General features: G+C 48.4%; 1 protein-coding gene across 4 annotated transcripts in view; it reads left to right on the top strand.

The window, feature by feature from the left end:
* LOC138491262 (inositol polyphosphate-5-phosphatase A-like) overlaps positions 1-22,394 on the top strand; it is a 705,879-nt gene that overhangs the window by 144,882 nt on the left and 538,603 nt on the right. For all 4 annotated transcript variants that reach the window (XM_069617676.1, XM_069617677.1, XM_069617675.1 and 1 more), the window contains one exon: positions 5,256-5,356. In XM_069617676.1, coding sequence (XP_069473777.1) covers positions 5,256-5,356 — 101 coding nt within the window. The remainder of the gene's footprint in view (positions 1-5,255; positions 5,357-22,394) is intronic.

Here is a 22,394-nt window from a genome sequence, read left to right as displayed (position 1 = left end):
CCTATAAAGGACGTCCAGAAACCTTTCCTCTACATCATTCTAGTCAGGCCGCCACTTTACACCCAAACACACATGGCTCACACCTAACACCCTTTGTTCTTGATGTGCCTTTATGTAAAGGCCAGGAGAAAACCTATTTAAGAATTAAGGGTCCAAAGGTAAACATGATCACTAATCTTGATGTGCCTTTTTATGAAACCTTGAGAAAAACCACCCAGGAGTTAAAAGCCCAAAGAAAGTTATTGACTTCAACTCCCATAACCACTCAAGTACTAAGGCGAGGAGGAAGACAAGGGTGTTTGTGCAAAGTGACAGGAGCTTGAAAAACAACTTGCAGAATAGTTGTTTTTCCAAACCTGCAATGAGCGGGACTTTAAAAAATGACAACCACATTATGGAGGAGTGAGGTGCAGTGAACAGTGCAGAAGGAGACGTTGCCAACCACTGTGGGCCTCCAAAGCGCAAGGCGCACAGAGAAAGCTGGCAAAACAGAGAAGGCTGCCGGGATAGGGAGAGAGCCACTGCATGCGACTAAGAAGGACCGTGGAGACGTCAGCAGCAGTGCAGAAGCTCCTGAAGGTTTGGTCACTCGATGAGACAGTAGACTTCATCCGGCCTGAGAACTAGAGCTGGTGTGTGACTGCAGTGCTGCACCAGGTGCTGGGGGAGCATCCACACACTCCAATCTGGAAGGCTGAAGAAGAAGCCATAACGCAGAAGTGCGAGCAACGTCAGAATTGCTGGAAAATACTGTTGTCTTCCAAAACAGCCAGGGACCACGGGGCATTCCGACAACCGCACTGAGTGATTGAATGGTACAAGCTTGCTAATGCAGAAAATATACAAAGGCAACGTTTGTTTGAATGCAAAGTTCAAATTCAATACCCAATAAGAAGAATGTTTGATGCAAAGTACAAAGGAACAGTTTGTTTCAATGCAGCCAAAACAAAGTATAAAGGCAAACCCCAATCAACTACCAATGCATGAGATGCCAATGTGGGGAAGAGGTTTGTGCAAGTATATTTGAGTAAAATACTATGATAGATATACCAAGCACCACATGGTACATGCTATTATGGTATATTAAGAAACTGTGAATCAAATGAGAGCTCTGGCAGGTGAATACCCCCGGCAGCTGAAGTTGAATATAAGAATTGTGAAATGCATAAAAACTCTGGCAGGTGAGCACCCCAGGCAGCTGAAGTTGTATTAAGGAACTGTGAATCACATAAGAAGTACTGGCAGGTGAATATACCAGGCAATTAACATTGTACAAAGATCTCTGGCAGGAGAGTACACCAAGTGATCTGGGAATCCTCAAGGGAAGTCCTGTCAGGCGAGTACACCAGGCAGCTGAAAATTGTATAAAGTTTCCTGGCAGGGGAGTATCGGAGGAGTATACCAAGTAATATGCCGAGATTATAAAAAGACGGTTACAGAACTTTTTGGGGCTTGAATAGAACTTTTTAGTTGAACAAGAACTTTGTGAGTCCATTAAAGACACCAAGGAACTGTTAGCTAAAGGGACATTTTGCCATCCTATTTAAGAATCCAGGGGAAGGGAACCACCTTCTGGATCCAAGGGTTTTTACCTTGGAGAACATTTTTGTTGGAGTTATTCTTCTACTTTTGGTTTTCAACACTTTTTCTAACATGAAGTGAAAGACATATTCTGGCACCGTTTGTTGTTTGTTTATAAGTGTCTGGGTCAGGATCGGTTGTTTTGGACACAAGGATGGCTTTTCAGTTACTGACATCCGGACACAGACAGATCCTTAGTTTTAGTTTCTAGGTAGGGAAGTTGCTCTTTAGAATGGGGCTAGAGAGACGTTTTTCCAACCCATTTTATTTTAATAAAAATGTCTTCACTTAAGAATACAACAACCTTGTGTCCGTATTTCATTTTTTTTTACTTTGTTTATTAAATGGTCATGTCAATAATCACATATTACAATAATGTTCATTCACAGTACATAGCATTTCAACAGCATATAACCAATTAGGGATTTACACATCATGGCGTAGGGGTAGGGGAAATGTCATTGTCAGATTCCATATCACATAAATAGCTTCTGAAAGCGGCCCAAATATCCTTGGGACGGTTCGTTACAGGAATGGACAATACAAATTGGTCTTCACATTTGTTCACAAATATTAGTTCTCTGAGAAAATCGTCTGTTCGAGGTGCATATGTAGCTTTCCAGGATTTTAATATACATCTCTCAGCAACGGCACATGTCACATTAAAAAGCCTTCTTGTGGTTTCGGCAGCTCGTCTTTCATATCTAACCCCTCGCAGTAGGCAATGCAGAATCTGCAACTCCAGATTTAGCTTCTCTGGGTCAGCAGTTCTATTCCTGGTTATTGATCACTGTGCGTTCGGCCCACACTCTCTCCGCTCACCATCTACTGTTCCACACACCTGATCTGGCGTGGTTTGGGTTGATTACTGCGAATCCATTTGGTCGCGGGAGATTTGGTTGAACTTCTTTTTGACAGATACATTTTGCCGTATATATATGCGGTGGGATACCCCCCTGCAGCCCCCTTCCTTAGCCCCTATACATTAATGATATCCCTTAATCCACCCCCACATATTTATGTGGCAAAATACGGTTATTAAATTGCAAGCAATTTGCTAACTACCAAATTGGATGCGCAATAATCGACCGATCCCATCTGGCGGCAATCCCTAATCATCTCCTTCCCAGATCCTCTTTTTATGTCTGCTTTCGGAAAGGTCTGTCTCCCCGCAGGCCAGGACTCATGATGGCGGCCAGAGATGATGGACTCCCGAGGCCAACCACAGCTTCTCTCCAAGGGGCAATCTGTCTGACCACTCAAGATGGCATGAAAATAGGCTTTATCTTGGGGCAGTAAATAGCTTTTGTGCAGGTTACAGATAAATCCGTTTTAATAGCAATAATCTTGCGTTGTGAGGTAGTACATAGGGTCCCCCCAGATGGTCAATGTCCGACAGATTAGCTGTGAGCCAAACCCACTAGTCTGGACCACATATGAATCAGAAAGCACTTAACTGAAGGTCATTCTAATAGAAATCAATGCATGAGGTGGCCCAGCTTCTGATTGGCTAGGTGTGGTCTGGTTTTGATGCTGCGGTTCTCCCAACAGTAGAGATAGCGGAGTGTTAGCTGCCGGACTCAGCTGTGTAGAGTGTATTCGCAATAGGAACCGTTGAGTAAAGCACGTCAGGATCAGATTAACACAAGGATTAAATACACGGCAGCACTGATGAATTACTCCTACATGGTATTAATACAGAAGATGATTACGATTTCGTCTTTTGCAATCATGCAACAAATACTGTGCAGAAAAAGAGAGGCGCCTAAAGTAGTAACATAGTTAATCTATAAATATACTGGTGGAAAGCTAGAAAAGGATGGGTTAGCTAGAGAGTAGTTGCAACGGGGCAGGGATGGGAGGGATTGTAAACTGATGGCAGGACACCAGCATATGTTCAGTGTCATACTAGTCTAGGAGCCCTGACCAAAGGATTTCACACCTTGCAAAGTCGCTCTCAAACTTTGAAGAGTAGTGTTTCCAAGTTCAATCATTTGCTAAAGTCTTCCAGCTAAATAGCACTGATGATATGATATGATAGGTTATTTATAACGCACTTAATACCCAGAGGTTTCTGCGCAGGCCGGGGATCGAACCTGTGTTGTTCCGTGTCGTCTTGCTTCCAAGGCGAGCACGTTGCCCCTGAGCTATCCTCCCAGGACTGGATTACGTGAGGCCTTCCAATTGCGTATAATGTCTCATATTGGCTCTCACGAACCTCAGTGGCTCCGGCCCATTCCCAAATGTGTACATATATGATGCTTGAAGCATGGCAGAGGTAGGGTTATGGGTTAGATATTTCTGTAGCATCATGTTAATCCCTTGAGAGATATCATGCCAGAATTGGTGTAGGTTTTTGCACACCGGAAACTTGTGCACCAAAGTTGCTGGGCCATTGCCACGTTTCCAGCGGGAATCCATCCCTAGGAGGCGATCCAGGCGAGCTTCAAGGTGAGGAGCTGCGCAGGTCCCCGACAGCCACAGCACTGAGCAATCTCAGTGCTCCACACTGAAGACAAGTCTGAATGTCGTTTCCATGAGCAGACTAAGACCTGGGTTTTGGGGTCTATTGCCTGTCATCTGAAGAAGAACGGATCAGGCTCCGACACCTGCGGTAGATGGAAATTGAATGCGTCATCGCCTTAGGAGGTTGAGCTGTTAGGTCTAGTGTGTTCGTGTATCTCCCTCAGAACTCCTATGTACGCAACATTGTGTCGTTCTGACCCTGCGCTCACACTATAACGCACATCGCATATCCCCCTCAGATCCTCTACTAGAACCGCACCAACATATACTGTGTTCCCCGTGGACCGTGTGCCTGCATTCATTCTTAATGCCAGGCCCTCTACTCATACCCAGTGTACACATCATTGCGTCTCCTTCAGGTCCTAATGTGCATTATCAGTGCAGTTACCCATGACCGCCTGCTCCAACCCAACACATCAGACACTTTGCTGCTGCCTAATATCTACATCAGTGTGTTTGTCTCGGACTCCTACATATCATTGTGCCGCTATGAGGCCCTGAACTCACATCATTGTGTCGCTATGAGGCCCTGAACTCACATCACTGTGTCGCTATGAGGCCCTGAACTCACATCATTGTGTCGCTATGAGGCCCTGAACTCACATCATTGTGTCGCTATGAGGCTCTGAACTCACATCATTGTGTCGCTATGAGGCCCTGAACTCACATCATTGTGTCGCTATGAGGCCCTGAACTCACATCATTGTGTCGCTATGAGGCCCTGAACTCGCATCACTGTGTCGCAATGAGGCCCCGAACTCGCATCAATGTGCGCAATGAGGCCCTGAACTCACATCATTGTGTCGCTATGAGGCCCTGAACTCGCATCACTGTGTCGCAATGAGGCCCCGAACTCGCATCAATGTGCGCAATGAGGCCCTGAACTCACATCATTGTGTCGCTATGAGGCCCTGAACTCGCATCACTGTGTCGCAATGAGGCCCCGAACTCGCATCAATGTGTCGCAATGAGGCCCTGAACTCACATCATTGTGTCGCTATGAGGCCCTGAACCCATACCCTAGTGCACGCACCACCCCCTCCCTCAGGACACTTGCATTCTGCTTTCATGCCCTCATGCACCCATCAGTGTCTCTTCTTGCCCATATTTGCCGTACTCTAATGCCGAGATCCTTGTGTCTCCCACAGACCACCGGATTGCTGCGACCACGGTTCATCGCTCTGCACTGGCAGGAAGTCGGCGGCAAGGACTACAAGAGAAATATGCAGAGGGTTGAGGCCTTCATCCGGTAAAAGCAGATTCTTTCATTTATTCCAGCTGGCACATGTGTGCTTGCACCACCAGGGGTGAAATAATCCACGTGTGGGAGTCTGGTTGCCTGACGGATTTTGAGTGTTACTTTTGTAGCGTGCATGCGCCCCTGATTGAGAAACTGGACTGGGGAGCAGCCTTTTGTTGGCAGTTCTTTGGTAATGGCTATGTTCACGTAGTTGGTGTCGCTGACTCTATGGTGAGTCTGCATGGCTGCTTATGAGGGAAGATGGCGCTGGCTGTTGAGGCTTACGTGTCGGGTTCAGACTGCTCAGTTGTGAAAAGCCCCCTGCTGGACAGGGGATGCCAGGGGCGACATATTCCCGAGGCCCTGGAGGCACGAGAAGCTGATTCTGGGCTCATCTCCAGGCATACCAGGGGGTACTACTCCTGGGGTGAGTCAGGTGCTGGTGTACTGGCACTCCTCTTTACTGCTGTGCCCGAGCACTGTGCCCCCTGTGCACCCAAGTTACATCCCGGGAGCAGGAGGAAGGAGTCCGTCCTCTCTCTCAATGCCCCCCCACTGGCTCCGCTCCGACTCTGGTCACCGACGCGCAGTGACATCCAACGTCACAGAAACTGAGCTCTAAATGTCCATGAGACTGGCACAGGAGTAGTTATGACTGCCTAAAGAAGAGGCCTCCATATCAAGGGGGCTCATTCAACTGCCTTGCCGAGGAAATGCCGCTGCCACTGCCCTGTGCCCCCTTCGGATTTGAACCTGTGAGCCCAGCCACAACATGTAGCCACGCTGTCTAAAGGCCAACATTGGTTCCTGCACACCACTACCTTGCCTCACTCTGGCAGCTGCACCTTCCTTCCAGGCTGGTACGCAGCCCTGGCCTGCACGCGAGGGTTGTATTCTCGCATACTACTTTGCCAATACCTGCCGCCTACCTTTGACCAGCCGTCACCTCCCACCTACCATCCTCTGATGTGCCATCACCTGCTACCTACCTTCTTACATGCGACTGTTCTCCCTCTACAGTGCCATCCCCTGCTACCTACCTTCTTCTTCTGTGCCTCAGTGCCACTGTTCTCCCTCTATAGTGCCATCCCCTGCCACCTACCTTCTTCTTCTGTGCCTCAGTGCCACTGTTCTCTCTCTGCAGTGCCATCCCCTGCTACCTACATTCTCTGTGCCTCAGTGCCACTGTTCTCCCTCTACTGTTCCATCCCCTGCTACCTACCTTCTTCTTCTGTGCCTCAGTGCCACTGTTCTCCCTCTACAGTGCCATCCCCTGCTACCTACCTTCTTCTTCTGTGCTTCAGTGCCACTGTTCTCTCTCTACAGTGCCATCCCCTGCTACCTACATTCTCTGTGCCTCAGTGCCACTGTTCTCCCTCTACAGTGCCATCCCCTGCTACCTACCTTCTCTGTGCCTCAGTGCCACTGTACTCCCTCTACAGTGCCATCCCCTGCTACCTACCTTCTTCTTCTGTGCTTTAGTGCCACTGTTCTCCCTCTACAGTGCCATCCCCTGCTACCTACCTTCTCTGTGCCTCAATGCCACTGTTCTCCCTCTACAGTGCCATCCCCTGCTACCTACCTTCTATGTGCCTCAGTACCACTGTTCTCCCTCTACAGTGCCATCCCCTGCTACCTACCTTCTTCTTCTGTGCCTCAGTGCCACTGTTCTCTCTCTACAGTGCCATCCCCTGCTACCTACCTTCTTCTTCTGTGCCTCAGTGCCACTGTTCTCCCTCTACAGTGCCATCCCCTGCTACCTACCTTCTTCTTCTGTGCTTTAGTGCCACTGTTCTCCCTCTACAGTGCCATCCCCTGCTACCTACCTTCTCTGTGCCTCAGTGCCACTGTTCTCCCTCTACAGTGCCATCCCCTGCTACCTACCTTCTCTGTGCCTCAATGCCACTGTTCTCCCTCTACAGTGCCATCCCCTGCTACCTACCTTCTCTGTGCCTCAGTGCCACTGTTCTCCCTCTACAGTGCCATCCCCTGCTACCTACCTTCTTCTTCTGTGCCTCAGTGCCACTGTTCTCTCTCTACAGTGCCATCCCCTGCTACCTACCTTCTTCTGTGCATCACATGCCACTGTTCTCCCTCTACAGTTCCATCATCGGCTTCTGCTTCAACTCTACTCTCCTCTCCAGCCAAGTCCCTACAGCCAAACTACGCACTTTCCAAATGAGACACAATCCCAGTTCTTAATCCCAGTTGGAATCTTGAGGATTTCTCTGTCCCCAATAGGACAGTGTATTTTCAGTCTAGACTACTAAGTTCTGTTTGGGAACTCTGCCATTTTGGAAGGCTCAGGTGTCTCCTTCCCAGCATGTGGTGACCTGCATGGCCCATGGCGCTTAGAAACACAATTCCTTCATGTATACGCGCTTTACAAAGCCACAATAAATAAAAAAATAAAAATACTAATTCTGGGCCTCAGATCACTCTTCGCCAGCTCTGGCATCACTGCACTGGCTCCCAGTTTCCAATAGGGTAGCTTTTCTGGGCACTGCGCTTCTTGCACTGATCCTGTTGGAAGACTAGTTGCAAGGCTGCCCACAAGGATCTATCTGATGTCCATCTGCGGATGTTCTTGTCAGACCCAAAACTGAATTTTCACTCCAGTGGAGGCCAGTCTTTTTTTATTTTTTTATTGATATAGTTGGAATACAACTTTTCAATATTTCTAATTTATAAAATACAAAAATATATCAGAATTTCATACAATAGCATTAAAAATAGAACAATTCATGTATCACGCATAGGCATGATATATAGAAATAAAAATACACATCACATAAGATTTAGAAAAACATCACCATGATCACTATTTGAATAGTTAGAGAGAAAATGAAAAATAAATACAACAAAGGAAAAGCAAGAACAATTGATATGCTGAACTATACTCACTTTTCACAAGGCCAGTGGAATGACAACGTGGCCAACATATTTTTACCAAACAATTCGTCAATATTGTTGACATTGTTTCACACATTCTTTGAATCTTCTGTACTATATGTCTCTAAATCAAGTGCTAGTAACTAATTTACAATTGCAATTCTATTTTTATTAAGAGACATGCTATACAAGGTAAGCCATAATTGTTCAGCAGTTGTAATAAGCAAACCCTCAAAGTGATGTTTAAAGTGTTTTATGCGATGATTTAGCAGCATAGGACAAAATGTTACTTGTTACTAAATGAGGTAATGTCTCTGTTTCACTTGGATTTTTACAAAAGCGACAGATGTTTTGCAATGGTGGAATTAATTTCCATTTAGCCAGAGTTGCCCTTGTATGCCAAACATCCAATCTAAATCTGATGAAACGATCTCGAAATCTCGCATTTGGAAATTGCAACAAGTACGATTCTGGTGTTCTGACTTTTTTAATTAAGGTGCAAAAAACTTTTGAGTGCTTAGTTGCAAGACATTGAGATCTTGTTTGAATCCAATCTGGAAGCATTATTTTTTCCTTAGCTTTTTCAGGATTATTAATCAGCAACTCCTCAGTGACATTTGATTCAAGTAGATACTTTTTAGTTTCTAATTGCCATTCTTTCATGTTTTTGTGAGTGGTTTCTTCCTTGTACTTAGACATAACGTTGAGTAATGTGCCTTCTTTTGCGGCTATAATGCATTTCCGATAGAGACTGCATATCTTCCACATGTACACGGCATACAGGGACGTTAGTCCTAATTCATATCGTATCAAACACATTGGTACAGATTTGGGTAAACGCAATAGCTTTTTCCAGAACGAGCCTTCTATGATTGTCCAGAATGAAGAATCACGCCATGCTCTTGTATCAGAGCCATATAGCACCGTCGGTATGGTTTTCTGGCAATAAAAGATCAAAGCTGGCTTCATGGAAAATTTGCCATATTTGTGATTTAGTATTCTTGCCTGTGATGTGGCTGTGTTCATTTTGGTCCTAATTTCATTATAGTACGGTGCATCAGAAATAACGTTGTTTACATTTAGGCCCAAATACTTATACTCTGATACAATCTCCAGAGGTTTCTTCTGCATGTACCACAATTGCCGAATTCTTCGCTTTGCGTTGTTAGTAGCCACAATCATAATTTTAGATTTCTCCAAATTTATAGTCAGTTTATTCTTGGTAACATAATCGTGTAATTGATCCAATAACATTTGAAGTCCTCTTGCTGTCTTTGCTAAAAGTACGAGGTCATCAGCATAGAATAGATAAGGTATCGTATAATTGAGCAATCGAGGGGAATCAGATGTTATGTTCATGAAATGGTTCATTATATCAGATATGTAAACGTTAAACAGAGAGGAAGCCAACAGACAGCCTTGCTTCAATCCTCTATATGTGTATATGCATTTGGAAAGTTTTCCATCCATAGAGAGTCTTATCTGGATTGAGGTGTCAGTGTGAAATTCTCGTATCCAATGCTGAAGATGAACAGGGCAATTGCTTTTCTGCAGTTTGTCAAAGAGAAGGTTTCTGGAAATTGAGTCAAATGCCGTTTCTAAATCAATAAAGGCCATGAATATTGGTTGTTTTAATTGCCACTCTTTGTGTTTGATGGCATGCAGAATATGTAAATTAACAGATGTTCCTAGGCCAGCAATAAAACCTGTTTGGTATGGATCGTTAATGTTGGATTTATTTGACCACTCAACAAATATTCGTTGAGATATAATTATTTGATTGAAAATGACTCTTAATATGTTAGCCCAGGCTTCTGGCTGGGACTTCAGCATGACATTTGATAGACCGTCTGGCCCTGGAGCTTTAGACATACTGAGTTTTTTTATATTCCTTAATATATCGCTAGGATCTATTTCTAAATGAGTCAAGTTATGTGGAGGCATATAGGTGGGTTGGTTGGTCCATGGGAAATCTGCATAGAATGAACTATAATATGCGACCCACACTTCCTCAGATACTGCATTAAGTTGTACAATGGATTGTTGGGGGGTATAGATGGTCTTGATTAAGCCCCAAATCATGGCTGAGCTTTTTGAAGCTATAGTTCGCAGCATTAACTGTGCATCTTTTAGTTGCATGCTAGCTTTATGTCATTTCAGCCAGTTGGCATATCTGTTTTTGATTTTTCTTTTTTGCAAAATTCTTTGGTCTAATGACAGATATTTTAAGTCTCGAATTTGCTTTCTCATTATGGCTTTCTCTTTCTTAACTAAATCATCCCAAGTATGCTTATGATTTTTCTTTGTATTAGCAGAGTTCATAATTGTGCTTGTTCTTTGCTCAAAAGTCCGTAGGGCTGCAACATAAGTTCCATCTCTGATGATGATGTCGGGACATAGAATGTCTGGAGGAAAGGAGATGATTTGAAGCAATTCATTCAGATTTGTGGGGGTCCATTTATATTTGAAACCTGCTGTTGCAACTGCAATCTGGGTGTTATACTTTTCAGGTAGGATTATTAAAGGAGATATTGACCATTCCCAGATCTATTCCAAGATGTCATGATCACTAATGTGTTGTTCAATCACATTAAAGGATGTTAGGGAGGAAAGAAGACTGGCATCAACAAAGATGTAATCTATCAAGGATGCTCGTTTGCCTCTCTTCCAAGTATTTTTAGGAGGAGCATCATGGTATATAGAATCATTTACCATGTAGAGGCCTCTCTCCTTCATGAGGTGACTCCGTCTTTTTATTGAGTTTTGGTACTTGTTGCCTGATTTCTTTAAGCAGTTCATATTAAGATCTCCTGCTAAGATGGTGTGATCTATATCAGGGTCTGCGGCAATGATGTCCAGGCATTTTTCTACACACTTAAAAAAATGTTCATCTCGAATGGCTATATGATTCCAGTATAATTTCAGGCAGGCTATCTGTCTCTTGTGAATGGTAAGTCGAGTTAACTGTATATGATTACTTGGGGCTGCCCAGAAGGTGACAGTGAGATCTTTGATGCTTTTTACAGCTGTTATAAGTCCTGCCATGGGTCTTCCTCTGAGCACATTTGAGGCTGGATTTAACACTAGTTGATGGTTTTCCCAAACTGGTGCAATGGTTAACCAGACTTCTTGAAGAAATATAATGTCATATTCTGCCAATAAGCTCATCGATGTGGTTGTTAGATGTTTATTGCCACGAGTATTCCATGAGGCCATGCTTAGTTGGACTTCCGAATTGAGTTTGGATTGTTATTGTTGATCTTCCAGCAAGTGGTTATTTGGGAAGGATACTGTTCGCGTGCTGCTTTGATTTGTCAAGGAGCAAGAGATTGTCATTGCTGTGGGTGGCCCGGATTTTGCTGAGATTACATTTTGAATCTTAGATGGGCTCTATGCATCCTCCATGGCTTTGTCAGTAGTGTTCAACAGCATATAACCCAGCTGATAAAGCTCATGTCTAGCTTGCCATATAATATTCCTCACCAAACCTGACGTCATCCATAATTTTACTACAGATGTGTCATGTGGATGTATAAATTCTACTTGAGCTATATCAGTTGTCGTTACATCTTGTAAGCTATCTATGTTGCTCATGAGATTCAAAACTGAAGCTCGGTTGAGATTACATAACCTGTAATCACTGGTGCAGCTCTGTGGTATTAAACTAAAGCACGCGGCACTTTGATGTTTGTTCCGTCGGTTATCCATTTTGGGATTAGTCATCTGATTCCCATGTTGTGATTCTTTAATTATATTAGTTGCCGTGATTTTTGGAATTTTTGCATCAGGATTTTGTTGGAAAGTTACATGTTTTGTAATACTCATATTTGATTGAGTCAGACGTGAATCATTCTGTATTTGTGTCTGTTGATTAATCATTTGCGACGGTTGAGACATATACACTTTAAGTGATTTTTGAATTTCTTCTCTTCTTTTTTCTAATGTTGTTAATGAAGTGTCATCTGGAGGCGACTGTTGAAATTTTGAAGCAGAGAGGATACCAGATGTGACAGTGTGTGTAGGCACAGTTGTTATAAGAGCCTGTTTTCGTGCTTCATTAATCAAATTATCCAGAGGAGGATACATTAAATCCACATTAGGTGTGGGTTTGTTAGATGTATTATCCATACTCGATTTAAGTAAGGAAGCTTTGTGTTTGGATATTTTTGCGTATTTTCTAATAATAGCAGCTCTTTTGTCATTCGTTCTTCTGTCAGGCATAGAGATCGATTTAATGAATTGTTGAGTATTGTTCTTTTTTTGAGCCTTCATGATTTGTTGTGTTTAGATTTTTTAAGCGATGTTCCATTGTTCAATGCATTTTTGGATCCACCTTTTTGAACAAATATATTAAATGGTAGTTTATTTGTTGTATTTTGATCTAATGAAGGTTCTCCAGATGCTTTAGTAGATGGTAAATTGAGAGATTCAATTATTTCAGCTTTAGGTTGATCATCATGGACACAACCTGACCGTTGTGAGTTCTTCAAGGTTTTTTTCTGTGGATTTTGTGTCTCTGCCGTTTGCAATATTTCAATGGTCCCTGTTTCTAACTCGATTTCATTCTTTGTTTCGCTCAGTTTGATATTCTTGGAATTTTCTGCACACTTTGCGGAAGAGTCTTCCTCTTGTAGATGCAGCGTTTTATCACTAACTCTAGCTTGTTCTAATGCTCGAGAGTGTTGATGGATTGTAGTAACTGGATTCAATGACAGGGTTGTATGGCATTTGGTTTCTAATCTTTCTTTTAAAAGAAAATTCTGATCAACAAGACGTGAATCCAAGGTTTCATAGAGTTTAGCTAAAGAAAATAAAGCAGTATTCATGGCTTGTAAAGTTAGGTTTGCAGAAGAAGTAACATCCGGCGATGTTGCTAACTGAGGGTGAGGTGTTGACTGCCTGGGAGTTGGCTGAGTAAAAGAAATAGATAGAGCAGAAGACTCATTAGGTGAATGAGTAAACATCACAGGTGACTGAGATAAATGATCATTCTCCAGCATGGGGTCTGGCATGGATTCACATGCTCATGAATATTCCCCGTCGTCAGGCTGGGAATCCTCGGTAAAGAAAAAACCAGTATCAGTTTCGTTTCTGATCTGTCTTTCGTAGTAATAACCAATCACTGGTCTCTGCGTCATACTGACCACAGCCAATGACTGCCCTCTACCTAAGCACCGCCTCTGGCAGCCATCTTCAGATTTTTACCGCACGTTCATGTGTTGGGATCCTCGTGCTATTGCTCTCGAGCGTTAGTGCTATTTTTTCGCGCTTTTTACAAAAACTTCGATTCTTTCGGTCAAAAGAGCCTCAAGCTCCACCGATCCTACATCCGATCAACGGGGACCCGTGTCGGATTCATCTGTGCCCCTCAAGGGTGAAGATTTCGTCGGGCTACACTTCGGAGGACTCCAGAAGCTTCTCAGGCCCTGTCTCGGAGATGGCCCAGGAGAAGGGAAGCTCGACGCCCGGAAAGCTGTTCAGGGTCTGCCCTGGATGCCAGCTGCAGAACGTCTTCAAGGAGGACGAACACTCTTTCTGCCTTTACTGCCTTCATGAGGACAAGACGCACGTGGAGAAGGACTGTGCGTTTTGCGGCAACATGTCGGAACGGACCATGAAGGACCGCCATCAACGTCTCGCCAACTGGCTGGAGGGTAGGAGCCCGTCTGGCGAGAAGAAGAAGAAATCCGAGCGGTCTTCTAAGACCTTTGAGGGCGCCCCGGCGACGGGGGCCCAACATAAGGCCAAGCACCGCGAGTCCGCTGGCACCGGGAGCGCCGAACGGTCGGGCTCTGCGGGCGCCAGGCAGGGCGCACCCTCCCCGGCACCATCAACCACGAGCCAACGCTCTGGGTCGGGTAAGAGGAAGGCCGAGCACCCGGCGAAGCTCCTGGAGAGGCCCCGGTCGAGCTCTAAGGCAGAGGAGGAGCGTGGCAGTGCCCCCTCCCTCAAGGATAAGGCGGTGAGCGCACCTAAGGTGGTGAAGGCCTTGATCCATCCGACCAAGCCCTCTATCGAAACGGTCGCGGCGGCCCTGGCTCAGCCTGTGGTGGCTGCACCAGTGGTGGCGACCTCAGGGCCCAGAATCTCCCTGCCTCCTCGGAGGGAGTCTTCCTTTGTGCCCATCGATAGGACCCCCGTGAAACCCTCCGTGGGGAAGAAGAAGGGGGGGCAGGGCGTCGTCGTAGAGTCGGCCTCAACCTCAGAAGAGGAACTGATCGAGGTCTTAAGCCACGGCCTAGGCGTGGAAGAAGGCCAGCCCGTCGGAATGGACCCCGACGCAGGTGACGACGACGACATCGTCGAGGATACCGACGGGGCCCCTGCTCGCCCGTCGGATTCCCCTCTGCCAGCGCCGCAAGACAACTCGGCGGCCATTTTGTTGGCCATACAGTCCTTATGCTCCGAGATAAGGACGAGGCTACCGTTACCGACGGAGGAACCTCTCCCGTCGGGGGATCCAGAACCGGGACCTTCTGGTGTTCCCCCTACCAAGAAAAGAAGGATCCATCCACCACCTCCTTTTCAACCGTCGCGCCCCTTCCAGCCCTCCTCCCCGTCCACCCGAGGGGATGATACGGGGACTGACACGGCAGCGACGGGTACGGACGACGAGGCATACGACGAGGATTTTCCGTCGTCGCCTCCCACCAGGGCCTCTCCGCCCGACGAGATCGGATCTTTCCACTCCATGATCTCCAGGGCTTCCGAGCTTTTCCAACTCTGCCCTGAGGAGAAGAAAAAGGAAGGCTTCCTTTATCAGCGGCGCGAGGCCAAGAGGAAGACGGTCCTCGCAGTGCCTCTGTTGGACGACATTTGGGATGAGGGCCTTTCCCTCCTCAAGAACCCTTCCACGACGCCAGCTAGAAGAGACCGGTACGAGAAAAAGTACCGGGTCCCGGACACGGCCCCCCTATGCCTCCGGGCGCAGCCTACCCCGGACTCCGTCGTCTCCGCGGCAGCCAGGAAGAAAGCGGGGGGGGGTGCGGCCTCCACATCGACTTCCCCGCCGGACGGCGAGGGAAAGAAATTGGATACTATGGGGCGTAGAGTCATCTCGTCGGCAGCGACGACGATTAAAGCGGCCAACGCCTTGGCTATCGTGGCCCGCTACGACAGGGAGCTCTGGTACAAGATGGCTCCTCTGCTGGATTTTCTGCCGGACGACAAGAGGGCGGAGGCCCTTGAGATCCTGCAGGAAGGTGAGGTGGCCTCGGACCACGCCATCACCGTGGCGACGGACATCGCCGACACTGGATTCCGCCAGCTGGGCAACGGTGTTTGCCTTCGACGTCGTGGATGGCTCAAAGCTACGGACTTCCGGCAGGACGTCCAGACCAGAGTCCTGGACATGCCCTTCGACGGGAACAACCTGTTTGGGAAGACAGTGGACGATTCCCTTCAGGCCATCAAGGCGGATACTGAGACGGCCCGGGCCCTTGGAGTCCTGCAACGACGGACGCCCTTTCGGGGCGGCGGAGGCAAGGGCGCCTCCAAAGGTTCCGGCGGTGGTTTCGCTTCCTACCGTCAAGCGGCCCGCTCGTCGTCGCAAGAGGCCTACAGAGGACGAGGCAAGTCTAGCGGACCCCGCCGTCGTCGCCAAGGAGGTCAAGGCGGCAAGGCCGCGTCCAAGCAGGATTGAACCGGCCTTGGGGTCGGGCCCCCACCGAAGCACCCCGGTGGGAGGCCGGCTGGCGGGCTTCGTCAGCGTGTGGGAGTCCATCTCCACCGACCGTTGGGTGCTGGACGCCCTGGCCCGGGGCCACGCGCTCGAGTTTCAAAGAAGGTGCCCGCGCGTCCCCCCCGTGACCAGGAAAGAACTTCACGTCCCTCAACTTCTCCTGGAGGTAAAGGCGATGCTCAGAAAGGGCGCCATCGAACTCGTCCCAAAGAGGCTTCGGGGCTCCGGAGTCTACTCGAGATACTTCCTCGTGAAGAAGAAGACGGGAGGATGGCGCCCCATCCTGGACCTGCGACGTCTGAACAAGTTCATCAAGGCGCAGAAGTTCCGGATGGTCACCCTCCAGCACGTCCTGGGTCAGCTGGAGGAAGGAGACTTCCTATCGTCATTGGATTTGGAGGATGCCTACTTCCACATTCCCATCCTAAAGGGGCACCGCAAATTCCTCAGATTCGTGGTCCAAGGGCGTCATTACCAGTTCAAAGCCCTTCCCTTCGGACTACGGTCGGCACCCAGGGTATTCACCAAGTGCCTTGCACCGGTGGCGGCGCAGCTGCGCCGCGAGGGGATCCACGTCTACCCCTACCTGGACGACTGGCTCATCCGCGCCAAGACGAGGGAGCTCGCCGTGGTCCACACGGCAAGGACCGTCCAACTCCTCACGGACCTGGGATTCTCCGTGAACTACGCCAAATCCCACCTGGTGCCCGCGCAAGTCGCACTGTTTCTGGGAGCGAGGCTCGACACAGTGTCCCTTCTGGCCTCCCCGTCGGAGGAGAGGACCAGGACCATCTTGGGCAAGGTGCAACGGATGTTGGTGGCCGACGCGGCCAAAGTGAGGTCCATCAAGTCCCTCCTCGGGATGATGTCTTCCTGCATCTACCTCATTCCCATGTGCAGGCTCCGGATGCGCCCGTTGCAAGAATTCCTGGATGCGCGCTGGATCCAGACGACGGGCAGCTTCGAGGAAAGGATCAAGCTCGACGAGAGTTTCCGACGAGCGATACGGTGGTGGGGCACCCGCGCGCATCTGACGGCGGGCATGGACTTCCAGACCCCAGCCCACCAGGAGACTGTGACCACGGATGCCTCCCTGGAAGGGTGGGGAGCGCACACCGAAAATCTGCACGCAAGGGGACTCTGGCTCCCGACGGAGAAGTCCCTACATATCAACGTCCTGGAGCTCCGTGCAGTGTTTTGGGCCCTCAGGTCCTTCCTTCCGTCCCTCAAGGGCAAGGTGGTGAGGATCTTCACCGACAACACCACCACCATGTTTTACATCAGGAAACAGGGCGGAACCAGGTCCCCAGCGCTGTCCAAGGAGGCGCAGGACCTGTGGCATTGGGCCGTCGCCCAAGGGATTTTTCTGGTGCCGTTTCATCTGGCAGGGATAAAAAACACCATCGCCGACTCACTCAGCAGGGAGCTGCGCTCGTGCCACGAGTGGGAACTACGGCAGGATCTGGTGGATCGCCTCTTCCGACGGTGGGGCACACCCCAGATCGACCTGTTCGCGACGGCGACGAACGCCAAGTGCCGGAGGTTCGCCAGCAGGTTTCCCCAGACGAGGAGCATGGGCGATGCTTTCTCGTTCCCCTGGGAGGGCCTGTTCCTCTACGCGTTCCCTCCCTTGCCTCTGCTAATCCGGCTCGTCAACCAGCTCAAGAGGTCACGGTGCAGGATGATCCTCGTCGCACCTGCGTGGCCGAGGCAGATATGGTTCCCGGACCTTCTGGACTTGTCAGCGTCCCCGCCGATCAAGCTGCCGGCGGACGCGGATCTACTCTCCAGGGAAGGAGGCGCCATCCTCCACCACGACCCGAAGTCGCTGAACTTGCAGGCCTGGCTCCTGCAGCACTAGAGTTTGGAGGATACGACATACCGGCCGATTGCAGAGAGGTTCTTGCAAAGGCCAGGGCGTCCTCGACTCTTAAATGCTATGGACACAAATGGAAGAGGTTCTCTGTCTGGTGCCACGCACAGAAGATTAACCCTCTACGGATTACGGCTCCCCAAGTACTGCCGTACCTGCTGACGCTGGCCAAAGCTGGTCTGGCACATGCGTCCATCAAGATTCATCTTGCTGCGATCTCCCGATACACCAGAACCACGGGCCGGACGTCCTTGTGGTCTCATCGTCTGGTGAAAGAGTTCATGAAGGGACTGTTCAGATCGTTCCCGCCGGTGAAGGCTCCGGCCCCGGCGTGGGAGCTCAACGTGGTGCTGACCAAGCTCATGGGACCTCCGTTCGAGCCTCTGCACTCGGCCCCGTTGAAGTTTCTATCGTGGAAAACAGCTTTTCTTGTGGCCATCACCTCCGCACGACGAGTGGGAGAGATCCAGGCCCTTTCCTGCAAGGCCCCGTACTTGACTTTCCACGACACGAGGGTAGTGCTCAGGACGCACCCCTCCTTCATGCCCAAGGTACCGTCGGACTTCCATCTCAACGAACCCTTGGTGTTACCTGTGTTCTTCCCGTCGCCTTCGTCGCCGGCTGAGAGGACTTTGCACTCGCTGGATGTAGCTAGAGCGCTGAAGTTCTACGTGGACCGCACGAAGGGTTTTCGGAAGACGTCACAACTCTTTGTGAACTTTGGACCTGTCAATCAGGGGAAGGCTCTCTCGAAGGCTTCCATCTCCAGATGGCTCTCCGGCTGTATCATGTGCTGTCACCGGTTGGCAAACCGACCGCTGCCTGGCCGTCCGAGAGCCCATTCCACCAGAGCGATCGCAGCTACCACGGCGTTCCTATCTGGTGTGCCCCTGCTGGACATATGCAGGGCTGCTACGTGGAGGTCGACGCACACCTTCACGAAATTCTACTGCGTCGACCGGGATTCCAGGGAGGAGTCCAGGGTCGGCCAAGCAGTGCTGCGCAACCTGTTCGCCTGAGGTGAGCCTGGTGAGGAGGTAAGATGCTTAATGTTGAGTTGATGTGATGCTTAATGTTGAGCCTTTGCCACCTCCCGTGGTTGTGCATGTGTGTACTGCTATGTATTCTTTATTCATGAGCATGTGAATCCATGCCAGACCCCATGCTGGAGAAGGAACAAGTTACTTACCTGTAACTGTTGTTCTCCAGCATGGGTCTGGCATGGATTCACATGCGAACCCTCCCGCCTACCCCTCTGCGGCTCTTCACTTGGTCATACTGCCACTTCACGTGCTTCCAAATCTGAAGATGGCTGCCAGAGGCGGTGCTTAGGTAGAGGGCAGTCATTGGCTGTGGTCAGTATGACGCAGAGACCAGTGATTGGTTATTACTACGAAAGACAGATCAGAAACGAAACTGATACTGGTTTTTTCTTTACCGAGGATTCCCAGCCTGACGATGGGGAATATTCATGAGCATGTGAATCCATGCCAGACCCATGCTGGAGAACAACAGTTACAGGTAAGTAACTTGTTCCTAATCATGGGTCTCATTTATCTGTTTAGGTGAGGTTAAGGGTGATTGACAAGCCTGATCTTTTGTCGATATTGCAATGAATGTTTCTGTTGAGTCCTTTAAAACGTAATTTATGACTTGTACATCTGGGGTTATCAGGACTGAGTGACCATCATTATTTTCAGCATGAAACTGGACTAGCGTTGTGGCTTTGTTTGTAGAAGGCAAAGCGAAATCTCCCAGTAGATTGGTTTCTGAGAACGCAGCTAGCAGCGAGTCAGAGGGTGTACATAAATCAATTTGCGGATTTGAAGACGTTTCCGTAGATGGAATGATAGAACTTGCTTGAGGTAAAGGAGTATTGTTTATGATCTCAGACATGACTTTCTCTTTTATAGATATTTTATCAGGGTAGAATTTGCGTATATCTGCTAGACCAGACGTTGATTTTGGACGTCCTGCTAATTTATTTGTCTTCGTTCGAGTTGGACGTTTAGGTGTTTCATTATTTGAAAAAAGCGCAATTGCCACTTGGTCTGGTGGTGGCATATCATACATAAGGGTATATAGTTTTACCATATGGTTGCCCAAATATAAATGGTCGGTGAACAGCAGACACAAGGAACAAATATCAACAATACAATCCTGAATGGCACAGAGCGAGTAAAAATGAAAATTAAAAGATTCAATGAATATTCCCAATTATTTCATGCTTAAATTGTGCTAAGGAGTGGGATAATAGCCAGTTTCACTCGGAAACAAGTGGAAAGTATAAACAGACCTCCGCCTCCACGCCCTCCAGCCACAACAGCAATAACAGCCCTTAGTGAAGCCCTTGCTTGAATGTGCGCGCGCGAATGCGCGTGCGCTCAGATGATATAGGGCTTCTGGGAGGGGGAGGTGGAGACTTCGTGTGTCACTATAAGATGAAGCAGAAAAATAAAATTTAGCAAATATTGCTATTTTAGTGTCTTGGTGTCCACTGCTATAGACTGCTAGAAAAGTCTCTTGCTGTGAAGTGCATGAAAGTCAATACCGTGTTTTCGGTTCCAATTTGGACACAACGATGTGGACAGCAGCCAGAAGGAGCAGGAAAAAGCACGTCCAGCAACAGCAATAACAGCCCTTAGTGAAGCCCTTGCTTGAATGCGCGTGCGTGCGCTCAGATGATATAGGGCTTCTGGGAGGGGGAGGTGGAGACTTCGTGTGTCACGTGTTTTCGGTTCCAATTTGGACACAACGATGTGGACAGCAGCCAGAAGAAGCAGGAAAAAGCATGTCCAGCAACAGCAATAACATCCCTTAGTGAAGCCCTTGCTTGAATGCGCGCCAGTCTTTCTCATGCTGTGCAACCGATTTCTGCAAGAAACTCTCCTATGCTAACAGGCAATAGAAGCCCTTCCATCGCCGCTCCAGGCGCTGTAATTGTTATAGCTGAGGCTGGTATCGAGGTGCCTGACCAGAACAAGCACGCCTAGCAGATCCGTTACACAAATAATACCATCTCCCTCAAGATCTCCCCCTACGTGCATGCTGCACTCAGGTGCATTGGTGTACCCGACATCCCCTGTTCCTGTGCATTTCTGTGCTGCATACACGTGCAAAGCATTCGGCCCTCTATGCTTGCTCCGCCTCGTTCTCCTCTGTCTCAATGTATTTCCACTGTCCCTTGATCCAGGATTTGTTAAGTCATTGCCAAACATTCAGCTGAGTGCCTGTGACTGGCCTCCTCAGTCACTCTAAGGTGAAATTGACGCAAGGCAGCAGCATGGTGCAGCGGGGCCATTACAGCGGATGTGGGACAGAAAGCCTCCTCTGCTAGGTGGTGGCAATGCATGGTAGTGCAAAGCCCTAGCTCGCTAGGAGGCCCTAGCTGATTATTTTAGAGCAGCACATTGTTGCATGGCATTCATTCTAAGGTGAACGGAGCAGCACTTTGCGCCACATTGGTTGTATTTGGACGGTTCTGTTCCCTAATGCCGACCGTTGAAGGCCGCACACCAAAATACTTCTATCAGACCGATTTGGTGCAGCCTTCAGTGGGTGGCAAAATTGCCACTTCGAGGGGGTTTCACCACACATCCCCGGGACCTTTGCCCATCCCCTCCCACTTCAGCGGGATTTCATTTTAATCAGGAGGTTGTACCCCCTGAACCTTCCCCTTAGCACCCCACCCCTCACCTTGCACCCACACAAACGCCTACCTTTTTTCACTCCTGCATCTTCCGTCGGCCCTGCCAGCCCCTGCGTGCACTCGTGTGCTGTGCAGAGCTGTGGCACGGCCTTCTGTTCCTGCGATCTTTAGGGGATCCTGTATGGCGATATGTTGTGGCAGCGCATAGCCATATGCTGCCACATCTGGACCCATGACTACTCTAGGTCAGTGGTGCAGATCTTAAGGCCCGCTAACCCGGAGGCGGGCATTCGGGACATTTTCTATGGCTCTCCAAGTCACTTGAGTTTAATAATAATAATAATTTGCATTTATATAGCGCTACGAACCCTCGCGCATCTGAGCACTGCTTATTATTGCCCTTGGTGTGTGGTGCTCATTTATGGACCTCGGAAGGATGAAAGGCCTTGGCCCTGCCGGGGTCGAACCTGCGTTGGCAGACTCTGCACGGATGTCAAAGTGAGCGCTCTACTCGCTGCGCTATCTGACCGACTGATGAAATGTTGCCAGGCCTGATGTCCGTTTTTGTATTTGAATCCTGATACCTGCAGTTTTACTTCTATTTAAAACATGGCGTAAGTCCCAAAGTGGTAATGCCATTACAAGGCAATGGGTTACACAGGTTACAGTTAAAAAAGAGCAATTAATACAAATTCGTCCTCCGACGTCCCTACCCCTTATTCATCCCCACAGACAGTTTGGCACATTGTACGAGACTTGTGTGTTACATTCGGCCCTCTAGCAAAATCACTTCTGCACCCCTGCTCCAGTTGGACATTGAATCTCACCATGGTGTATGACAGCAAGGCCTCTGCTAGGTGTATTATGGCAGTATATGAACTGCTTCAGGGCCTGTGTGTATTCTTTCTCCCTTTACCCCATGTTTGTTTTCTTTTCCTACCCTTTCCCACAT

Source organism: Ambystoma mexicanum, chromosome 10, assembly GCF_040938575.1.
Source record: "Ambystoma mexicanum isolate Mex_15411 chromosome 10, UKY_AmexF1_1, whole genome shotgun sequence".
NCBI lineage: Eukaryota > Metazoa > Chordata > Amphibia > Caudata > Ambystomatidae > Ambystoma > Ambystoma mexicanum.
Note: the sequence above shows the minus strand (reverse complement) of the source record. Positions and strands in the feature narration are given on the sequence as shown.